The 23208-nt window shown below is 42.1% G+C and overlaps 1 protein-coding gene across 2 annotated transcripts in view; it reads right to left on the bottom strand.

Annotated features, from left to right (window-relative positions):
• Positions 1 to 238: 238 nt before the first annotated feature.
• The window catches only part of LOC117408481 (MICOS complex subunit MIC60-like), a 29331-nt gene continuing 6361 nt past the window's right edge, over positions 239 to 23208 (bottom strand). Inside the window, exons 3-14 of one of the 2 annotated variants that reach the window (XM_034013485.3) lie at positions 22290 to 22479; positions 21827 to 21965; positions 20631 to 20744; positions 19634 to 19762; positions 19154 to 19290; positions 18620 to 18723; positions 14558 to 14693; positions 13867 to 13996; positions 8704 to 8927; positions 3146 to 3277; positions 1989 to 2118; positions 239 to 1434 (exon numbers count right to left, since the gene is read on the bottom strand). In XM_034013485.3, coding sequence (XP_033869376.3) covers positions 827 to 1434; positions 1989 to 2118; positions 3146 to 3277; positions 8704 to 8927; positions 13867 to 13996; positions 14558 to 14693; positions 18620 to 18723; positions 19154 to 19290; positions 19634 to 19762; positions 20631 to 20744; positions 21827 to 21965; positions 22290 to 22479 — 2173 coding nt within the window. In that variant the 3' untranslated portion in view covers positions 239 to 826. The remainder of the gene's footprint in view (positions 1435 to 1988; positions 2119 to 3145; positions 3278 to 8703; positions 8928 to 13866; positions 13997 to 14557; positions 14694 to 18619; positions 18724 to 19153; positions 19291 to 19633; positions 19763 to 20630; positions 20745 to 21826; positions 21966 to 22289; positions 22480 to 23208) is intronic. The other variant, XM_034013487.3, reaches the window with a different exon arrangement.

The following is a 23208-nucleotide window of genomic DNA, read 5'->3' as shown; positions in this document are numbered from 1 at the left end:
CATCCAAGGGGTGGGAATCTACATAATAAAATAAAATCAATTTTTATATTATAACAGCAGATAATGTAAAAAGGCTACACCTGAAAATAAATTGCACTAGCTTTTCCATTTACATACAGCAGCAATCAATCATCCATTCTTTGTTATACACTTTCTTTTTTAACCTTGTTCATAGTTTCAAATGATTACTCCTGTTACCACTTAGAGCCTTCAATAAAAACACTACAAATAAGTGTACTAACTTTGTTTATGTTTTATTGATATGTACCAGTAGGTTGGAAATGAATCAACAACATAATGTGAAAACAAGTAATTCGGTTCAAATCACAAAGCCCAATCAATTAAAATCAGGAACTCAAAACATTACACCAAGGTGCAGACAAAGCATTCCTGCATTCATTATTGAGTCGGCTCTAGCCAACAACTGAAACACTGTGATAGTCGGTCAGTGAGGTCACAACCAATAGTGCATTGAAAACAGTGCCTTTAGTGTGGGTAGATAATTCCCAATGATGTGTCTTGAGGCATCAAGGTCACAGACACCCCCTAGGCCCTGGATACACAGTACGCCACAGCGGAATGTATTATGCAACTTCCTATTTGTTGCAGACAGAAGTTAAAGCAAAAACAGAGCACTGCACTACCTTGCAACAAAATACTGCCAAACAGAAATGTTGCACTGTATAGACAGGGCTTTACACAAATCTCATTGGTGTACCCTTTGTGTATATATTATTCAGGAATGGCTACACAGAATTTTGTTAATCTGTTTTTTAAAAAATAATATTTGGAGAGTGGGGGCTACCTTAAATATTTATTTAGTAAATTATTCTACCTGGGTTGTGCCTAAACCCACTGCATTGGCATACGCAGAAAGGAGGCTTACTACTTGTGTAGTTTCTAGGGTCAGTCGAGCTTCATTCAACCAGTCCTGAGCCACTCTCCTGGACTCTCCTTTCAGCTGGTTGATAAACTTAGCTGCCAGCTCCAGATCTCCATGCTCAATGCTGTACGTGGCGTACGAGAGCAGCTTGAACGTGTCAAGGTCTTCGGGGGATAGCTGCGCTGGAGGTTTGAGTTGCTGGGGTTCCATCAAGAGGAGAGACTGCAGGTAGGAAAGGAAGAACTGGAACAGGCTGTTTCTGGTCTCGTCAATCATGGCGACTCGGCGAACCAGCTTCCTGATGATATAGAAGCGTGCCCTAAGGGAGGCCTCGCTGTACACCCCGCGGCTCAGGGCCACTTCCGGCAGGGCAGTGCTTAAGGTCTCAGTGAATTCGTTTTCCGCGCAGCTAGCTTTCATGGCCTGCACTGCTGTATCCAGAGGTTCCGTAGGCTTGTCCCCGGAAGTCGTCTTTAGAGTGTAGTTTAGAGCTTCAATGGAAAGCCACAGCTGGTGTGCTTTCCTGGCCTCCTCTTCAGCAATTGCGTGGCCTGAAATTTAAATGATACTTTATATTCCATGAAGCTCAAATCAAGACCTCCTCTGTTTTGTTAAGCTTTATCGAAGCATACAGAAGCTCCACAGGGTACAGTTTTACCATTTCCCCTTATACTTATTAATCTCAACCCCTCAAGTTTGAGAATCACTACCCTGAAAATAGTTTCAGGATCCCTCCCAACCCTTCCAGTTTGAGAAACACTTTCCTGGAGACTCAGCAATGAGCATTATTATCCGAGCAACATTACATAAATATAACCCTAGGATAACTAATGAAATACATTTACTTTCTTATAATTCAATAGCAATACAATTGAGCTTACACAATATTAGTTTTATGATCTTCTGTTTTCGGTCGAGTTATCTTTCCTATACTAGTGGTCTGCAGTTTTGAGTGGAGTCATCTTACATAGTACTGTATATAGATTTGCACCATTGGAAGAGTTAAATCCTTTTTGGCTAGAAATGTATTGCTCAAGCTCATTTCATCAAGATTAGCACTACAACTGAATGTAAAAATACAGCCGAGGCTGAATGATGTACTTACTGTCGATTGCCTGCTCCATCCCTCTGAGCCGGGCGTATGCTGCGTTCATGTCCAGGGTGAAGTTATCCAGCTGTTCCTGAGTTACATGTCTGAACTGGTTTTCTTGCTCAGACAGCTTATGTGCCATCTCCTAATAAAGAGTGAAAGGGTTACAAGTACCATACTTAATTCAACACCACTACAGCTGCTGTAAAACCCACGACATCATAAACTCATGATGACATCAATAAAATGTGTAAAAGTACGGTTCTGTCTTTTTCCTATCCGATTGCAATCCCACAGTTTCATACAAATAGCAGTAATTGTGTGTATGTTGGGAGTTTTGTTGTACTTCACAGAAGACGTGCTAAGTCAAGAGTTGAAAGGCTTCCCTGTAACAGATATGTGAAGAATCCTCAAGAGAACAGAGCACTAGAGTAGTGGACTATGTTCATGCACTTGCCTTTCACCCCTGGATCACCTCAGGTCTGGGTTCAAATCAGGCTTAGGCCACTCTGGAAACAACAGTCCACATCATAAAAATCACCCCTCATGCATGCAGTCTCAAAGAAAGGTTAACCCTTTGCGGTCCTATGTTGGACCAGGTCCGACATTACTATTTTTCCTTTCCGGGGAAGGAGTGGGGCAGGGCTGGAGATGCAGTACCTAGTGTCCTGTTGATATGCAGTGCCTTTTAAAACTGTTTTACTGTGAATAAATGTTGAGCATTTAAAATGTTAATTACTCTTCTGTTGTAAATCGTATGTGTGTCTGTTTTTTACTTTTCCTAAATATTAATTAAATATCCTGACGGCGTCTGATAGCCAGAATCGCAAAAATGTTATAAACAGTTTTACCTAGAACCGCCACGTGGGTCAATGAGACCCCATGCATTACAATACATTTTTTTTAATATAACGTAAGATATTCTATTTTTTTGTAAATGCAACAAACAAGGTAGTTGAAAATCTAGTGTTAAACAGTGAGTCTAAAATAAACTGCGCGTGATAAAATAAATTGGACCTGACACGCCTGAGAGGTGCTGAATAAATGGACCACAAAGGGTTAAGGGCCGGACTGTGAAAAGAGGATGGCAGTCCACCAAGGCAGCCTTGAGGTGTGCCAGCCGGGCCAAGTGCTATCACCGCTTATAAAGAAGAAAACCAAGAGAAACTTGCCTGCTCCGCCTCTGCTTTGATCTCCTGTTCCTGGACTTTCATCACATCCCTCAGGTGGTCAGTGTGGGCGGCCGTCTGTCTGCGCAGCTGGGTCCTCATCTCGACCTCCATCACCTCCCGCACCTCCTCAAGCTGGGAACAGATGCACACCCATTACTAAAGTAGCTGCTTTCACGGGTGCATCTTTAACTCAGTAAAAGTTAATGGTTTAAAATGCAGTTTCCTTGCGGACCATTAAAAAAAATAAAAAAATAAATAAATAAATGACAATTTGCTCCATTCTTTGCTTCACAACTGTAGTCCACATAAATACAAATATTTCTGAAAATGGCTGCAGTATTGCAAATCTAACCTTGTCATACTTATAGGCAGTTCTTAATTTGAGCCGGATCCTGCCGGAACAGGATCCGGCATCTCTCAGATTTTACTTTTTTCGTTCCGGCACCTAATCTGCCCGGATCCGGTACCTCTCGCGGCATGATTTATTATTTTTTCCACTGTTTGCACTGTAAACATTCTAATAAAAGCGATCAGAGTTAAAGTTGCCTCTGCCTCCTCGTTATTTTTCCCGCCCCCCCTTAAAAGCGCATCCTATCCTGCCACACCGATTCCAGACCTGCTCTCTTATTTGTACATAGAGGTTATGGGGCGGGCCGGCGAGGTAAGTAACTGATCTTGAAACAGTGGTGGTGGTCAGCTAGTGAGAAGTCCCTACGTAATCACGTCACATAGCCTAGGTTAGTCATCGCTACTGAATTTGAAACGTGTCGTGGGAAAGGAAAGCCAAATCAAAAATGAGGGGGAAACTGCTCCTGATGGCGATGCCTTAGCTAGCAGCGCTATCTGTGCTGCTAATCCCGCCAGTTCAGCATCACCACCGGCACGTCCTCCACTAGCTAGCAGGCCACTAGTGAGTCAGACTCGGTGGGAGAGGGGGACGGGGTCGGGGAGGACTAGTGATGGGCAGTCGATTATTTTTAGTGACTCGATTCATTTGATTCAGTTCAGTTTGGTGAATCGATTCATTTCGTTCATTTGATTCACTGATTCAATGACACAAAACCAATCAATGTAGACTGCATTAAGATTGTTTACGTAGGTTTATCTGAACCGGAAAGAACGAGTCGTTCACGAACTGCACATCACAAAAGCTAGGGACAATCTATATTTGATTGACTTGGTTCATAAACATTAAATTAAATATATTTTGACAAAATAATTATAATATTTTTAGAATACTGGAGATAACATAACAGTTTGAACCATTAGCATTGTTTAGCCATCAGTATCAATCTAATCTAATCTAATTTAATGTAATCTTTAAAAAAAAAGTCAATTGCATTTCTTATGTGTTTTTTTTCTATACATTTGGAGTCACCCATTGTTTTTTACAACAACAAAAAAGAGAGGCTCGAACGAGTGGTATTTGTGGAACTAATCCGTGGTATTTATTCAGCACATAGCAAAACGCTGTTTGCCCATTTCCTCTTCTATCCAGTAAATCTTTGGGATTAGTCATGTGATCAATCACACGTTGAAGCACACCCATAACCGCAACATGTATATTTTATAAAAACAAAGTTTAAACGTGTATATATTTAGTATTTTTTAGTGTTTAACACAGTAAAATAACATTTAGAAAATGTATATTTAATGTGCGTGTAAAATATAATAGACGTTTAAGAACGTCATCCGTTAGAATGTGCAATATCATCCTGAAAGGTCATTGTATCGTAGCTGATACTACGTTTCACCTTGAGGACTAAGGTGAATCGCCGTCATTATTAAATTATAAAATATTTAACCGTAGTTGTAAATCGTCATGTATAAAATACATTCATTCCTCAAGGTCAAATATGTAATCACAAGTTATATAATTAAGCCATGGGTACAATAACGTTACCAGTATATGTTTGTATTTATTTATTTTGGAAATTAGGTGTATATCTCAATTATTATTATTATTTTTATTATTATTATTTAGTAATTTGGCTGACTTTATTCAAGATGACTTAGAAGTATTAATCATAGGGAGGGATGAAACTAGCAAAAGAGTGGGTGGAATGTACAGTAACGTCCTCTGCCTCCGACGTAAAAAAAACAACAAAGAGCCCACAGAAAAAAGGTTTTTGAACATGCCCGAACCAAGGCCCATTTAGCGGCAGCAAGCATTGTAGCCAAGGCTAAAGATGACACCTTAACACAGGTTATAGTTACATTGTCTGGCTACATTGTGTTTGTCACTTTTTTCTCATGCGTTCCGGAACCTCAGAGCCCCCCAGAACACCCCCCCTCTCGCGCTCACTATGTGTTCCGGGACCTCCCGATTGATTCATGCCAAAGCTGCCCGATTCCAGCCTTGCTGAAGCACCCCCTGATCATCACCGATCCTCCACCACATTTCACAGTGGGTGCGAGACACTGTGGCTTGTAGGCCTCTCCAGGTCTCCGTCTAACCATTAGACGACTAGGTGTTGGGTAAAGCTGAAAATTGGACTCATCTGGGGGTGCTTCAGCAAGGCTGGAATTGGGCAGATTTGTCTTTGTGAAGGACGCATGAATCAAGCCAAGTACAAGGTTGTCCTGGAAGAAAACTTGCTTCCTTCTGCTCTGACAATGTTCCCCAACTCTGAGTATTGGTTTTTCCAGCAGGACAATGCTCCATGCCACACAGCCAGGTCAATCAAGGTGTGGATGGAGGACCACCAGATCAAGACCCTGTCATGGCCAGCCCAATCTCCAGACCTGAACCCCATTGAAAACCTCTGGAATGTGATCAAGAGGAAGACGGATGGTCACAAGCCATCAAACAAAGCCGAGCTGCTTGAATTTTTGCGCCAGGAGTGGCATAAAGTCACCCAACATCAATGTGAAAGACTGGTGGAGAGCATGCCAAGACGCATGAAAGCTGTGCTTGAAAAATCAGGGTTATTCCACCAAATATTGATTTCTGAACTCTCCCTAAGTTAAAACATTAGTATTGTGTTGTTTAAAAATGAATATGAACTTATTTTCTTTGCATTATTCGAGGTCTGACCACACTGCATCTTTTTTGTTATTTTGACCAGTTGTCATTTTCTGCAAATAAATACTCTAAATGACAATATTTTTATTTGGAATTTGGGAGAAATGTTGTCAATAGTTTATAGAATAAAACAAAAATGTTCATTTTACCCAAACACATACCTATAAATAGTAAAACCAGAGAAACTGATAATTTTGCAGTGGTCTCTTAATTTTTTCCAGAGCTGTATATATATATATATATATATATATATATATATATATATATATAAGCAATAAGGCATGACAGGGTGTGTGATATTATTCTAATATCCACATGCCCCGGGTGCGTTGTAAGTGACACCTCTTTATTTAATATAGTTCTCTTTGCAACAGGTTGCCACAGAGCGCTTCACGTGGGCAAAACAAGAAAATATACATAGCAGTAAGCAAATTATTAAATACAATAAAATACAGAAGTACGATAAAATAATAAAAACAATAAAACCTACAGTAAAAAGGCAGTAGTAGTAATCATGTACACGACAGACTATAAAAGTAAGTCTTCAGCCTAGTTTTAACAATGAGATACCCAGCATCCTGAGATCAGAGCGGGCGATCTCTAACATATGGGACCAATAAGTCACTCAGGTAAGATGGAGCTAACCCATTTAAGGCTTTATAGGTTAAAAGCAGGACTTTAAAATCAATCCTGTATTGTACTAGGCCAGCGTAGGGATGCCAATATCGGCGTGATATGAACAAACTTTCTTGTTTTCGTTAGGATCCTGCCAGCAGCGTATTGCACAAGCTGCAATCTGGACAAAACACAGTTTGGAATACCAGAAAATAGAGCATTACAATAGTTTATTCTAGAAGTCATGCATCCGAAGAATCCGACCCTTCCTCACCAACTACGCCACCCAGCTCCTGGTCCAGGCCTTGGTACTCTCCCGCCTAGACTACTGCAACTCCCTCCTGGCTGGCCTCCCTGCGTCCGCCACCCATCCGCTCCAGCTCATCCAGAACTCCGCTGCCCGTCTGGTGTTCTCTCTGCCTCGCTTCTCCCACGCAACTCCACTACTCCGCTCACTCCACTGGCTACCGATCACCGCTCGCATCCAGTTCAAGACTCTTATACTACAGATGCTTTGACCAGACTGCACCCAGCTACCTCCAGACCCTCATCTCTCCCTACACCCCCACTCGACCTCTCCGCTCCACCTGCACTAGAAGACTGGCTCTACCTCCTCTACGCTCCCCTGCCTCCAGAGCCCGCTCCTTCTCCACCCTCACTCCGCAGTGGTGGAATGACCTTCCTACAGATGTCAGGACCGCCCAGTCCCTGACCACATTCCGGCGCCTCCTTAAGACTCACCTCTTCAGACAGCACCTGTAGAACTCCTCTGTTTTTCCCCTGGGACACCATCACCCTTCCTTAAATGCGCTTTATTTGCTCTTATCTGCCCCCTATTTTACTGCATTTAATCCTGTACTTCAGAGTACTGTAATCTGCCAAGTGTTTAATCTGTAGTATTTTGTATTTAATCATACCTTGATGTAACTATCACTGTCACTGTTATCTGCTGTATTATTGAATTGTATTTTGTCACACTTATACTTACTTGAACCAAAGTCATTGTATTTATCTTGCTCTTATTGTATTACTTGTACTGTAACACTTGAAATGTATTTGCTTACGATTGTAAGTCGCCCTGGATAAGGGCGTCTGCTAAGAAATAAATAATAATAATAATAATAATAATAATAATAATAATAATAACAATAATAATAATAATAATAAGTCTCTCAGCATCCTGTGCTGAGAGAAAGCGTCTTAATTTAGCAGTATTTCTTAAATGGGAAAAAAGACACTTTAGTTACGTTCCTAATGTGGGATTCAAATGTAATGAACTGTGGATTGTTTCTTTTGTTCAAAGGGGCGGTGCTTTAGCCTACTCGTGCTCAGTTTTAACAATAAAAATTATCAGTGTTGGCGTGTATTTTATGTTTCATACTTATTCTACCATAACACTTCTCTTACGTCTTGTACGCTAGGTATTCAGTGCTTTTTTTTTTTTTTATTAAAGCAATACTGCCGCTATAGGTACTCCCCCCAGTGCTTTGGTATTATACCCTGCCCCAAAGCACGGCTGCAGCATCATTGATAAAGAGGTGCTACGTATAACAACCTAGTAGTGGATTTTAATACAACTTTTGATTCGTATAATGCCTAATACTTAAAAGAAAAAAAAATTGCAGTGATATTTAATGTGTGATTCATAGTATTCACACATTGTCAAACAGTTTTCAACCTTCCAACCTTTGAACACAGCCCTACATACTTATGATCCCCATTTCATCTGACGACACCAAAAAAAAATAATAATAATAATACCACAATTTTACATTATAAATTCAGGGTTCTTTGTTTTCGAAGTATTTTAATTTAATAGTCCTAGTGTATTTGTTCAGCTGACAACACGTTAGTCAGGCCAGATTGGTAGATACCGAACTATGTCAAACCTGTAGTTTTAACTTTAGACAGCTCCTACCTTCTTATCTTGCTCCAGTTGGATTTCTGCACGGTAGTGCTCCAATGCTTTGGCCACGGCCACCTCCAGAGCCCTCTTATGCTCAGTCTTCTCCTGCCCCAGAGCAGTCTCGATGTGCTGCCGTTCCCGGACCCTCTGCTCAGCCAGCTCCTTGTTCAGCTGGTCGATGCGCCGGTGAGCGTGGGCAATCAGAGAGTTCAGGTCGTCTGTGGTCAGTCTGCCAGCTGCCGGTTACAAACGCATTTAATAGCCACAAATATCTCATACAACACAGAAGGCTGCCATGGGTTACAATTTAACAAAACAAGAATTTGAACCAAAATGACATGGGAAATACATAGGTGGGAGAATTATTTAATTCTGTACATCCCGTTTACTATATATTGCAAGATTAGTTTAGAATACATTCCAGTTCTTTACATTAAAGTGTCCTCTGAGGAACCAGATTAAATTACTTGGACTGGATTACTGAACATAAATTTAAGTTTTCACACCTTCTCAAATATGATGGAAAGACCTCTGAAATGCTACTACTAAAAGGGGGTTAGTCATTGTAACACGTACTAGTCTATCCCAGGTCACCCTGAAGCCTGTACTGATTGCCTAAATAAATTAATAATGAAAATCAAAAGCACAAAGCTACTAAAAAAAACAAACAAAAGTACAGCAGTGAATTTATCACAAAATAATCTTTATCAAAGCTGAAGGAAGCAACTGAATTCCTACAATGTTTGCAGTCTGCTCAGCTTATGAAGACACACGGCTATGAAGTCATTTTGCGTTGACCCTGCTGTCCCCCTACAGGGCAATCAAGCCTGACAGACCAAGCCAACAGACGATGGGCAAAAGTAGTTACCGCATTAACACCACATTAAGGCCATCATTTAGTTCTTGTGGGACCTCCCCTAGCCACTAGAATATAAAAAAGCACAAAATGCAGTATTTCCATTGCAGCCACTATAAACAATTTTATCCATAAAATCATAACTTATCCATTAAGTGACAGTGTGAAAATATTTCAAATATGTTGCTATTGATTAACTACTACATCCTGATAACTTCAGCTGTAGGTCACGTGGTCTGTTTGCAGCCAGACCGTCGTTGCAGTTAATAAGAAGTACAACACGGAGTTAGTAAATACCAGGAAGCAGTCAGCAACGTTTCATCATTTAGCATGGTCTTTGACATATTTCAATACTGAAGTATCAAAATACTGACAAAAGAAAAGAAACAGAAAGATCTTCAACAAAAGAAAAAGGGAACAGGTGTTAACATTAGTAGCACTAATAAGCAATGGATTTCAAAACCGTGGTCAGCACCCCCTTTTGTTTAGAACGACCAAACCTTTTAAAATCCATTATCTCCTTTATTATCCACCAGTGTAATTTTTACTGTGAAGCTGAAATTCAGATTTTTTATTTTATTTTTTTTAATGTGATTTAAAAAAAGTTACAGGGCTTTTAAAGCCTAAGTTGCTACCTACTGACAGTTGGTAGGATCTCAGTTGCAGCTTGATCTAAAGGCATCTAAAATTCAGTGACACAGCAGTGCTCATTAGCCTCTATAAAGCACAGAGCTCCAGGATTAATGATTCCGAGGAGCATTTTTCTACAAAAGCTAATGAAAGGAAAACACACAACAAAATCAGACACCTCTGTAACAGAAAAGGGATAGTTTACAAAGGTTAATACACATCCACCACAGCAAATAACCCTAACCCAAAAACAGACATGTGTAACGGGCTGTGTTGTGTGATACAATGCTGTTATGCGATACAATGCTGTTATGCATTCTGTCCAGTCCCGTTGGCGAGATGAGAGGTTAAAAGCTCAGATGCAAATGAGCCTAGTTCTTTAGCGGTTTGCGCCCAGCCTCCACACTGTTACACATGCAGGAATACAGAATCAATGAACAATAAACGAACAGCTATGGTTTTAGTTCTTCAGATCAAAACAACCAGGAACACATGCAAATAGCATCACCAAAATAAAACAAGACTGCAGGCAGAATAAGCATAAAAAACACACCACCACCAACTTTTTAAATCAGCCACTATTAATGTTTTAATGTACAAATATGGTAAAATATTGCTTCAACTCAGATCTTGTTTGTCAAGCACTGTTCATTTATGAAACTCATGTGTACATATAAAACAAACTTTAACTCCTAAATTTAAAGTATATTAGCTTAACAATGTCAACACGTTCACTGCTAGTAGAATAGGCAGTGAAGAATGTCCCATCAATCCAGTACTTTTGGATTGAAAAAGATCTGACTTTGTCCTAAACTTGTTAAAAAAAATGTAAAATGCAGATTAACTATTTTTACTTTTCAGTGCAGATGTATTGCCTGTTTCAAGTGAATTCCTGATCCTACCAAGTTATCACAGATAGGTAGCATTGAGGCATAAGGTGGCATGTGGCATACTGCATGTCTGGGTCTCAGAATATGCTGGTTCTCTAACCAGGAGACAAACCTGTTTCCTGAAAAAAAAAAATCACTACAGTGTCCTATATTCATGTTAAAATTACTCATCTGTACATTGCTCCATTTCATACAAATGGAGAGGAAAGTTAATATTTAGCATTGTACCCATCAATGCCATGTCTATTACTGCAAACCAGAATACATGCATCCATCCATCCATGCATGCATTATGTTTCTTCAGATCTAAAACAACCAGGAACACATGCAAATAACATCAGCAGAATAAACAAGAAAATTCTATTCATTTTGTTTTAGGGACAAAACACTGGGAAAAGGTCTTCATTTTGCAATGTAAGAGGCCCGTGTTCAAGGAGTACTGGCAGGAATAGCTGAACAGTGGGCCAGTTGAAAATCCATCTGCTGTTACAGGCTACGATATCAAATACAGATGGCATTTAGGTGACTTTTCAGTTGTTGATCACATCCCTGCACAGTTACAGGGCAAAGACCCCAAAGACTCCTTGTGGTAATCATGCATCTATGTTTTTTTGTATTATTATTTCTGTTTAGGTTATTTTGAGTATTCTTTAACCTTTTTGCTACCACCCTGGAAGTGCTGCCAGCATATATTTAGGATTGCCTGATCATTCAAATTCTATATTCAAAAACTATAACAAATATGTAATATAGAAATTAACCACATATAGTGATCAAAACCACTGGGACCAAATAATTCCTATACTAACCAATGTAAAATACTCCGCTTGTAAGAATCAAGCAATCCGCTTATAAGAATCATTTTGGGGCAAGCTGACTACATGTACTATGGTACTTGATCAAGTGCAATGACATGTACACCCAATAAAGATGTTTTTGAATTTGATCACATCTCGCGTGATTAGGCACGTATGCAGCGTGGATAGTGCAGTGATGCAGGAAACACTGCATTGTTTGTAATCAAACGTGACTGCGCCACTGCATTGTGCAGGTATGTTTTTTTTTGTTCTCTTAGTGAAAATGTGCTTTAATAAACTGAATACACATTCATTGAATACATACGGAGTACAGAAGTGTTATTGTGTGATATGAATGTAAACGGTGCGGCGCGGAGGAGGAGGAGTGGGGGAGGAGATTGCAGAGCTTTGCATCTCCGCTTCATGAAAAAACTGTGAGATTTGCATCGCAACACAAAATAAGTAAGCCACAGATGCTTCAATGCAGTGGTAGTCCTGACAGTAACTACTGTACTGTAATGTCATTTTATTCAAAGGCTACTACACGTAACACTGCACGGCAGTTAAACTAGGCACCCTCACAAGACGATCGCTTCTCAAGCATACTGTAGTAAAATAGGATCCTGCAGCCTTGAGTAAACATAATCGTGATCATATAACAAGCTGCTTACACATGGACTTGTTTTGATGTATTGTCCTCAATGATTGAGCACCATTGACATCTGTATACTGTATTTAAACTGCTGAAGGCACGCTTTTGCTAATTGTAATGCGACAGAGTGGCCAAGGACAGTGTAAACTATCAGGCTTGGGTCTTGATTTACAGTTTTAAACAGGTGTTGGTTTTATATTTCTTACACTGTGGTGGCGAAACAACCGCTAATAAATCAAACAAAATAAACCTAGCTCTCAGTTGGAGCACTAAGTAAACAATACTTTGTGTGGAACAAACACTAGATCTCTTACTCAAGTTTTGGTTTCTTTTTCTTTCTTCTGCTTACTTACTCCTCTATACCCCCATCACAAAGCTGTCGGCTAAGCCATTTTTATCATGGTGCCATTAACACTAGAAGGACCGGCGATATACTCATTCCTAGAAGCCCCGCTTACAGAAGCGCACAGCACCAGAAGTTATAAAAATAAAGTTGAAAAATGGTATTCCTTTACCTTGAGTCTAAGGCTGTTCACAATCAATACAGATAATGCGCTTCTCCACATCGCCTTTCTGCAGAGGGCACAGCTGCCCGAAGTTTTATTTTTATTGCACTTGCTAACCTGGCATTGGCGTCTCTTGCGGCTCTCAGCGGGGTTGCCAGCTTCAGCTGTGGGTACTGTTACAAATGCTTCTTGCAAAGTTCCTATGCTAACTGTAAAATATATTCTCTCCCTAGTAAATTCTTCTCCGTGCATTCTTTGTAAAGTACCCAGGAGTTCATGGCTGCTAGGTCCAATACATTATAAAACACCTGAACAGACCACCGTCGGGAGCCAGCTTTCACGGGATACTTCCGTGCCATCTGATCCAAAACATCAACTCCATATTTTCTTGCGTTGAAAAACCCCCACGGTGTCTGGTATTTATTTTCACTAATCCTGATGCTAATTAATTTTACCAAAATTTACCAAAACAGCACAGCTGGCAAGCAGGCACTAGCCTTTGAAAAGTAGAATACCGTTCTGTAAAATCACAATACAATTGTTTTCTGTGTGGTCGTCAATGTGACTACTCCGGGGCTTTTAGGTATAATGTAATATATCTCCTTTATTTCTGCACTCCCGTGTTAAATCTTAACTCAGGGATTGCATAGCAGTTTGATCCATCCCTGGTTTTACTAGGAGTTTAATAAGAGACACCGGAGCTTGTTATACACACACTGTGGCTAATCAAGCTTGTATTAAAACCTGGAATGGGTGAAACTGCTATGCATTAGGAGTCTTATTTCCATTCCTGAACACTGTGCAATTCCCCCCGCACCAATTCCCCACAGCAGTGTTGACTTACTGAGTCCCTTCCATCCAGTCTTTATGTCTGGGGTGATGCTGTCAAGTTCTTTCTGGAATTGCTCCTTAGCCACAGCCACAAGCTCATGATACTGAGCTATGATCTTAGCTTCTGACTGAGCTGCCTGGACCTGACAGGAAGAAAATGGAAGATAAATCCATCACTATATCACAACACTGAAATCCAACAGTACAGTGTGCCGTTTTAAATTGAAAAGGGTGGTTTCATTGACCCAGATTAACAATGACCCTGGACTTCCTAATGTTATCTATGGTAGTCCTACAACAGTGCTACTGGGTCTGTGAAACCAATATTAGAACCTATGACCACCTGGTTCCCATGTCCTCAACTGTAACCTCTACGATACATTGTATGATGACTTGTTACTGTAAATTATCCAATGAATCAGCGACAGCCAGCGAGAGCTTTATTCCAATTATATAAGGAGATGGATTATGAAGACTGACCCATTAAAACTAATCTGAGTTTTCAGGCTTTGCAATTAGAGGAAGTGGCAGCTGTGAAGCATCTCCAATTACTTCGTTTATTTGGCAGCTGCACATTATTATGTGATTCCAGGCCCATTATCAACCAGGCATAGACCTGGAATTGGCCGGTCTTATAGTATTTCATATAGTATCATATAGTATTTCAGCTTTAAGATGATGACAGTAGTTCTAATTTAGCGTACCTTTTTGACGACATTATCCAGATCGACGAACATGTTGTGCAGGTTCTCCTCAGCAGCCAGAATCTGTGGCTTGGCTCTGGCGATATTAGTCTGTTTTGCATCATCAATCACCCCTCGCAGCTTCTCCAGCCCATCCCTACCAAGCAAGGAGCCGGGTTACAAGTTACAAATGACACCACCAGAAGACATCCAAACCTTATGATGGTTTAGATGTGCCTCCGAGGCTCCTAGGGGAGTGACTATTTCAAGGAACTGTGCATTACTGCTGCAGCAATAATAAACACAATACTAGTTCAAAATTAAAAAAGAAGCCTGTGTTTAGATGGTTTCCAACTATATTATGCACTACCACAGTAAAGTAATAGGCATAATACCTCTGACAATTAAAGTGTTACACAAAACCCAACAGGAAACACATAACATTATTATTATTATTATTAATTTCTCAGCAGACGCCCTTATCCAGGGCGACTTACAATTGTTACAAGAAATCTCACTATTTTTACATACAATTACATTATTTTTTTACACATTATTTTTTACATACAATTACCCATTTATACAGTTGGGTTTTTACTGGAGCAATCTAGTGTCACAAAGACGGCCAGAGTGGGTGGCGTCAGACCAGAAAAGGAATACACAGAGACGGTGGTTGTGATGATGAGCCGAGTGCAATGGCTGCACTCAGCGTTTAATAACAAATAAAAGGTTTGCACAATGGAATACAAAACAGGACACGGCACTTGACGCCAAAATAAACAGACAGACAAAACGCACTAAACACAAACGGTGCACGGAGACAAACAAACACGGTGAGTACACACACTTATCTTTACGTTTAATGATTTTAACTCTCTCCTCTCTCTCACCCGTTCTCCTCTTCCGAACACCTCACCCTGAGTGCAAGAAATGTGCGTCTATATATACTATTGTGCTGGGATTCAATTACTAATTAATTATTCACTTGAATCCCAGCACGTGAATTAATTACGTGCAACCCCGTGCTCACATATTACATTTAACCAGCACGTGAAGTGATTTGTGCTCTCCTCGTGCCTAAATACAAATCTACACTTTTTAAATACACGTGAAACACAGACCCGTTTATATCCCGTGTACCAATGACTATACACCAACATTAACACACGCACGCATACATACATACACAGAACACACAAATGCACACAGGGGCGGGGCACTTTGCCACATATACCCCCCCTTGTGCGCAGCACACATGGCCTCAACGGCCACCTCCCCCCTTAAAAACCCAGCAGTCCAGAACAAAGTCTCGGGCTGGGAAGGGAGGCTTCAGTGGGCCCTTGGCTGGCAATGCTGTCAGCACCCCTGCCGGTAGTGGCACGGCTGACAGCCTGTTGGTCCCATCCTGCAGCGCAAAAGCTGCGGGGGCAGGTGGTCCCCCGACCTCCCCCTTCTTCGTAGCCGGCAGCTCCCTCCTGTGGGGCTCTGGCCACAAGAACTCCTGCAGCGAAACTGCTGCTGGGGAAAGTGGTCTCCAGACCTCGTCCCCCTTCTTTGTAGCCGGTAGCTCCCTTTGGTGGGGCTCCGACCACAGTACTGCCGGCAGCGAAGAAGCTGCAGTGGGAGCAGGTCTCCGGACCTCCCCCACGATCTCCGGCAGCGAAACTGCTGCTGGGGTTGGTGGTCTCCAGACCTCCTCCCCCTTCGTGGCCGGCAGCTCCCCTTTCTGGGGCTCCGGCCACCGTACTCCCTGCGGAGGTACGGGCAGCAGAGGCAGCTCCTGCTCCTCTGCTCCGGGCGGTGGCGGAGGCAGAGGCAGCTCCAGCTCCTCTGCTCCTGGCGGTGGTGGAGGCAGAGGCAGCTCCAGCTCCTCTGCTCCTGGCGGTGGTGGAACCAGCAGGAATTCACCCTCTGCTGGTGGAGGTGGGACCAGCAGGTATTCACCCTCTGCTGGTGGAGGTGGGAGGGGCAAGCAGTCCTCCCACTGCGGTGGAGGTGGAACCAGCAGGCATTCACCCTCTGCTGGTGGAGGTGGGACCAGCAGGTATTCACCCTCTGCTGGCAGCTTGGGTCCTAGGGCTGTGGAAGCCCCGACTTCCCTCTCTTCGGGCTGTGGACGCACCGACTCCTCCCTTTTGGGCTGTGGACGCCCCGACTCCTCCCTGTTGGGCTGTGGACGCACCGACTCCTCCCTGTTGGGCTGTGGACGCACCGACTCCTCCCTGTTGGGCTGTGGACGCACCGACTCCTCCCTGTTGGGCTGTGGACGTTCGGGCTCCCCCCACTCAGGCGTAGGACGTTCGGGCTCCTCCCACTCAGGCGCAGGACGTTCGGGCTCCTCCCACTCAGGCGTAGGACGTTCGGGCTCCTCCCGCTTGGGCTGTGGACGCTCAGGCTCCTCCCGCTTGGGCTGTGGACGCTCAGGCTCCTCCCGCTTGGGCTGTGGACGCTCAGGCTCCTCCCATTTGGGCTGTGGACGCTCAGGCTCCTCCCATTTGGGCTGTGGACGCTCAGGCTCCTCCCGCTTGGGCTGTGGACGCTCAGGCTCCTCCCGCTTGGGCTGTGGACGCTCAGGCTCCTCCCGCTTGGGCTGTGGACGCTCAGGCTCCTCCCCATAACTGCGGAAGGGACAGTGGGCGAACAGGTGATCCTGGTCGCAGAGGAGGCACCCCGACGATGGCTTGTTACATCGCCGTGGATGCCTGGCCCTTAGGCGGCACTCCTCCTCCCTGTCCTTCACCTCTTTATCTGTCTCCCGCTTGGGCTGTGGAGGCAAAACCAGCAGGCATTCACCCTCTGCTGGTGGAGATGGGGACAGCAGATACTCCTCTGCTGGTGGTCCTGCTACCTGGGCTGCTGTTCCGTTTATCGTTGCCTCCAGGTAGCTGAGGAGAAACTCCACACCTTCCTCCAAGGTGTTTGGGGTGTGTTCCTGCTGATAGGCCTCCCATCTCTCACTGTCCATCATCCACAGGGCCCGAACGACTATGGGCAGAGCCTGGGCCTCCAGCCCAGCATTCTCCAGGAACCAGTCCCGCCATTTTGTGGCGTCTTCTGCCATTATATTTTTATTTTATTTTATTTTTTTTTTTTTAAACAAAACCCCTCCTGGTCTGACGCTTGGAGGCGCGGCTATCCCACGATGACACCACGTGTCACAAAGACGGCCAGAGTGGGTGGCGTCAGACCAGACAGGAATTCAAAACAAAGACAGTGGTTGATGATGAGCTGAGTGCAATGGCTGCACTCAGCGTTTAATAACAAATAAAAGGTTTGCACAATGGAATACAAAACAGGACACGGCACTTGACGCCAAAATAAACAGACAGACAAAACGCACTAAACACAAACGGTGCACGGAGACAAACAAACACGGTGAGTACACACACTTATCTTTACGTTTAATGATTTTAACTCTCTCCTCTCTCTCACCCGTTCTCCTCTTCCGAACACCTCACCCTGAGTGCAAGAAATGTGCGTCTATATATACTATTGTGCTGGGATTCAATTACTAATTAATTATTCACTTGAATCCCAGCACGTGAATTAATTACGTGCAACCCCGTGCTCACATATTACATTTAACCAGCACGTGAAGTGATTTGTGCTCTCCTCGTGCCTAAATACAAATCTACACTTTTTAAATACACGTGAAACACAGACCCGTTTATATCCCGTGTACCAATGACTATACACCAACATTAACACACGCACGCATACATACATACACAGAACACACAAATGCACACAGGGGCGGGGCACTTTGCCACATCTAGGTAAAGTACCTTGCTCAAGGGTACAGCAGCAGTGTCCCCCACCTGGGATTGAACCCATGACCCTCCAGTCAAGAGTCCAGAGCCCTAACCACTACTCCACACTGCTGCCCTCCACACACATTACCTGTGCTGTCTCCAGTGTTGTCCATACTGCAGCTTTACATTTTTAAACATATTGACGACACTTTTCAACACTGTAATCACACATCATGGGCCATAAATCAACTAATACATTACTCAACATTTACTCAGTAGTGTTTGACAGGAGGAAAAAAAAAAAAAACTTTTAAAAAATGCTAATTTTTACTTGGCTTTCATAAGGGTGTTAGCAGCTTCATCCACCGCCTTCCTGCGATCAGTCAGAGCATCCTCAAGGACACGCCATTGTGAAGATTTCTGCTCCGCCAAAGCCTAAGAGCAAAACATTCAGGCTGTGTCAGAAGCAGGAGACAACAGTCAGTGGTACTATAAGGCCAGTAGTAAAGCATGTGGCTTACAGTAAATCGAAAAAAAATTCAACAAATGACAGCTATGCTGAATTCCAGATTCTAAAATACCAACACAGGGGTGGAAATAAGGCTCCCGCTGCATAACGGTTTGATCCATTCCTAGTTTTCTCTATTGAGTTTAATATTAAAACGCACCCGAGCTTGTTGCTTATACACACAGGGGTTAATCAAGCAGGTAGCAGTAAAACCTGGAATGGGTGAAACTGCTATGCAATCAGAGTCGTATTTCCATCCCTGCCAACACAACACCACAGTATGTGTAGTCACAAGCCAGAAGCTGAGATTCAAAGTTCCAACATGTATGACTTTGTAGTTAATTTAATTCCCTCTACCTCTGTTTCTTCCATAGCCTCTTTTAACTTGCAGGCGTGGCTGTTGATTGACTCAACAGCAGCATCCTGGGCAGCAATGGCCTGTAGAGTCAGGCGGGCTGTGCTGCCCAGAGCCTCCTCCAACATCGCCGCCAGAGCTGTAGAGAACAAGGGTATCTTTTTAAAACATACTTAACCTAAACAACAGAAAACATGTTTAACATAAGTACAGTTTATCAGAAGCAAGGATGTTATAATCGTCATGACAAATTGACTTGAAAGCCACTCCTATGCCCTCATACCTGCTTTACTGATGGGTTTTGTAGACAGCACTGGGCAAACTCGTCACAGCAACTTTCATTTTCCACTGATTTGTTCTGCTAATTTGTATGCAGTTTTGAGGAATTTATTATATTTGCTATAATAAGAAATACATATGCGAGGAATACATTTGGCAATGCCTTCCATTAGATGTTTAACAGCGCTATGTGCAGCACATACAGGCAATCTTCTCCTGCTCCTCTTGGTCCTGCTTGGCGAGCCGGGCTGCCACCTCCTCAGGCGGGCGTTCCTTCACTGCCGGCAGGACCTCGTGTCCACTCTCCTCGCATTTCTCGCGCTCCTTCCCCCCTGATAAAGCAAACCACAGACGTAGGAATCGTTAGTGATCCGACGGAGACACAGTTAACAGTAACGCATGCAAGTTGTTCTCCTCAGCTGGCGATTTGTAATTTTGTTAGTCATGTAAGTTAACTAGTTCACTTAACTGTCACCTCATATTTGTGTTCATAGTGGTTCATTAAAAGCAACAACACCACACACACACAGCAACAACACTGAAAGGCCACAGGCAGTTGCTGGCATCTATGAAGCCTGTTAACATATGGGTTGGGTCACAAGTTTTGCATTATTGGAGATAAACCATATACCAGGATCCAAAGAGGTCTGTGTGTTTAAGGGGAGTTGGGGGGGCTTTTTATATATAAAAAAAAGGATGTCTTATGAAAAAGACACTAAAATGAGTAAAGGCAATATGGACCCCAACAAATTCTCCCAATTATTACATAAGGACAACAACAATTGACATTTATATAGCACCTTCATCTCAAGGATCCCAAAGCGCACACACACACACACAAAGAAAAAATTAAATTAAAAACAGTCATATACAGAATCTGATCAATCACAAAAAAATAGATAAATGTGGTTTTAATTGCAAAACTAGATAAAAAGCTAGTTTGTAGAAATAGAACATTTGAAGAGTCTAAAACTAAAATGTAATAAAATTGGAATTTAAAATAAAATTTAAATGTAAAATTAGAAAAACTAAGACAAAAATTCAGTTTTAAAAATAGAACAATTAAAAAACAATTAATAAAATCGGAAAGGCTCACTGGAAAAGGCCACCATGCTCAGAGGACTGCCCCATAAGAAACATAAGAATTGCAAGCCTTGCTAGAGTTGACAGTCTGTGCCCTCTCCATGCATATGCCCTGACCTGGCGCTACAGCAGGCTTGTGTTCCCTCTCTTGCCCTTCATGGGTGTCGGTAGCGGACACTGACAGGGCCACGCTGATAGCTGAAATGATGTGTTTTGCCTCCACAGAGAACTCTACAACGGAGTGATCACAAATCAGAACTTTAAAAAAAAAAAAACTCATGGGTTCAGATTCAATTCGACAAATGGCTTCATCTCCATTCGTATTTTTTTTTTTTTAATGTAGTAGTCGCCAATTATTTTTGTATTTTCTCCCAATTTAGAATTTAGAATCTTCAGGAGCGGCGAAGATGAACACAAGCTGTCCTCCGAAGCGTGTGCCGTCAGCCGACTGCTTCTTTTCACACTGCAGACTCACCGTGCAGCCACCTCAGAGCTACAGCGTCGGAAGACAACGCAGCTCTGGGCAGCTTACAGGCAAGCCCGCAGGCGCCCGGCCAGACTACAGGGGTCGCTGGTGCATGGTGAGCCGAGGACACCCTGGCCGACCTAAGCATAGAAAAAAAACACAAGCTATAAAATTGGAAAATGTCCTGCTATCATTTTTTGTTTATTGCTGTATATGCTAACATTAACAGCTCATTCACAAGCTGAAAAAAAGGCAAAACAAGAGATGAAAACAACATTAAAAAACCTAATTTTTTCATTGTCTTTAACATGCTAATTTGTGAAATGCACTTTTTTAGGCATGAGTTTACCTTTTATTAATCCTATTCATTTTTTTAAAGATATTACAAAACTAATGAGGAATAAAAATGTGAATCATATACTCAAGCATGATACACAGCAAAACACCACATTGTACTACAATTTAACACAACTGCAATATCAGTAAATTATATTAATGTCAAGGAGACTTATTACAAGCCTGATACAGTGATTAAAAGATGATGGGCATCTAGAGCAATAGAACCACTAGTTTCACACAACACTCTTTTTGTTTATATAAAACAAAAATCTAAGTAACTGGCAGTAATAAGAAGGGGAAACGTTCAGGGCTAACTGCTCCATCTTACAACCAGAGACATTATACATTTACATCTCACCAGTCACGAGAACAGGTTGTCATGGGCCACAGAGAGGTGGATTTGACAAGCAATACCCTTGAGTTTTATTCAAACTGCGAAATCCTGCCGACCCCTTTCCTCCTCTTGCCCTGATTGTTACGAGAGAAGACTGCCTAACCCAACACCCACCTTCCAGTTTCTGTTCCTCCACAGGGGCTGGTGCTGGGGCAGCCTCTGCCGGTTCACTCTTCTTTCCCTTTGGTTTGGGCTGCTTTGATTCTTTTGCCACCTCGCTCATGTAAGAACTCTGTACTTGGCCTGGTTTTGTCTTCAAAGACAGATTAAAACACAGAAAGAACATAACACTTGACCATTCTCATGGGAAACAAATGACGAAATAGCCGTATAGCAAATCGCAGATTTGTCCTCTGACTTTGTTTTACGGAAATGCACAGGGGTCAAAGTATTCAGCATTTTTTTTTCAATCTTGCAGAAATGTGAATGCATTTAATATATATTCTTGACAGCCAGTGTAGCACTTCTATCTTTAAACAATGTTGTGGTTTAGACAAAGGCACACAAAGCTGTACATATAGAACTGCAGTGCATGCTGTAAAATGTACTACTGCAATGAACACCATCTCCTGCTTACCTTTGTCTTTGGCATAGGCACTGCATAAGGGGCTGGGCCAAGGGCGACGTCAAACACTTTGTCAGCGTAGGGGACGGACTGCTCTACATTCTGTCGGAATTTCGGATCCCATTTTGCATACAATATTGTGCCACCAAATCCTCCCCCAACAAACAGAAGGCTGGCTGCAACTATTTTTCCTGCAGAACCACTGCATTACCAAGAGAAATAAAAACAAGAAAAAAGATTTCAATAACAGGCAATCCCTGTGTAATCTTTTATTAAACATTTTTTTATATGTTGATAGATAGATAACTGCACACACACACAGTTGTAGTCAAAAGTTTACATACCCCAATAGAAATTTATAATTTCTAGAAATTTCTCGAAAACAAAGACTTTTAGGAAAAATCTTTTGTAGCAGAAGTTTTACTTTTGTGGATGAGGAAAAATAAAAAGTTACAAGAAATAGATGTCTACAATTATTTATTTCAGGATTTTCTTTTTTGCAAAACTCCAAAAATGCTAATTCCAAAGTATTCATACCCTTTGATGCTATGATATATTATTGTCTACAAGGTGCTAGAAATTTCAATATGATAATGAACTGAATTCTAGAAAAGTCTAGACAATTCTGGATTGTAAGTGAACATGCTAGAGAGTATGAAAGGGTTAGGCATATTGCTGTCATTACCAATAAGTCAACATGGGAGAAAAAGTAGAGTTATCTGAAGACCTGAGGCAGAAAATGATTTATTGTCATAAAGCTGGAGAAGGATACAAGAAGATTTCCAAGCATCTGAGTATCCCAATTTCAACAGTTTTTATTATCAAGCAGTACAAGACTCATGGTACTGTTACAACGCTCCCTTGTCCAAAAGAAAGAAGGTTCTTTCACCAAGAACAAGTAGAAGAATTGTTAGGAAGGTTAATAACAATC

Source organism: Acipenser ruthenus, chromosome 2, assembly GCF_902713425.1.
Source record: "Acipenser ruthenus chromosome 2, fAciRut3.2 maternal haplotype, whole genome shotgun sequence".
NCBI classification, from domain to species: domain Eukaryota; kingdom Metazoa; phylum Chordata; class Actinopteri; order Acipenseriformes; family Acipenseridae; genus Acipenser; species Acipenser ruthenus.
The sequence above is the reverse complement of the archived record's forward strand: the minus strand, read 5'-3'. Positions and strand labels throughout refer to the sequence as shown.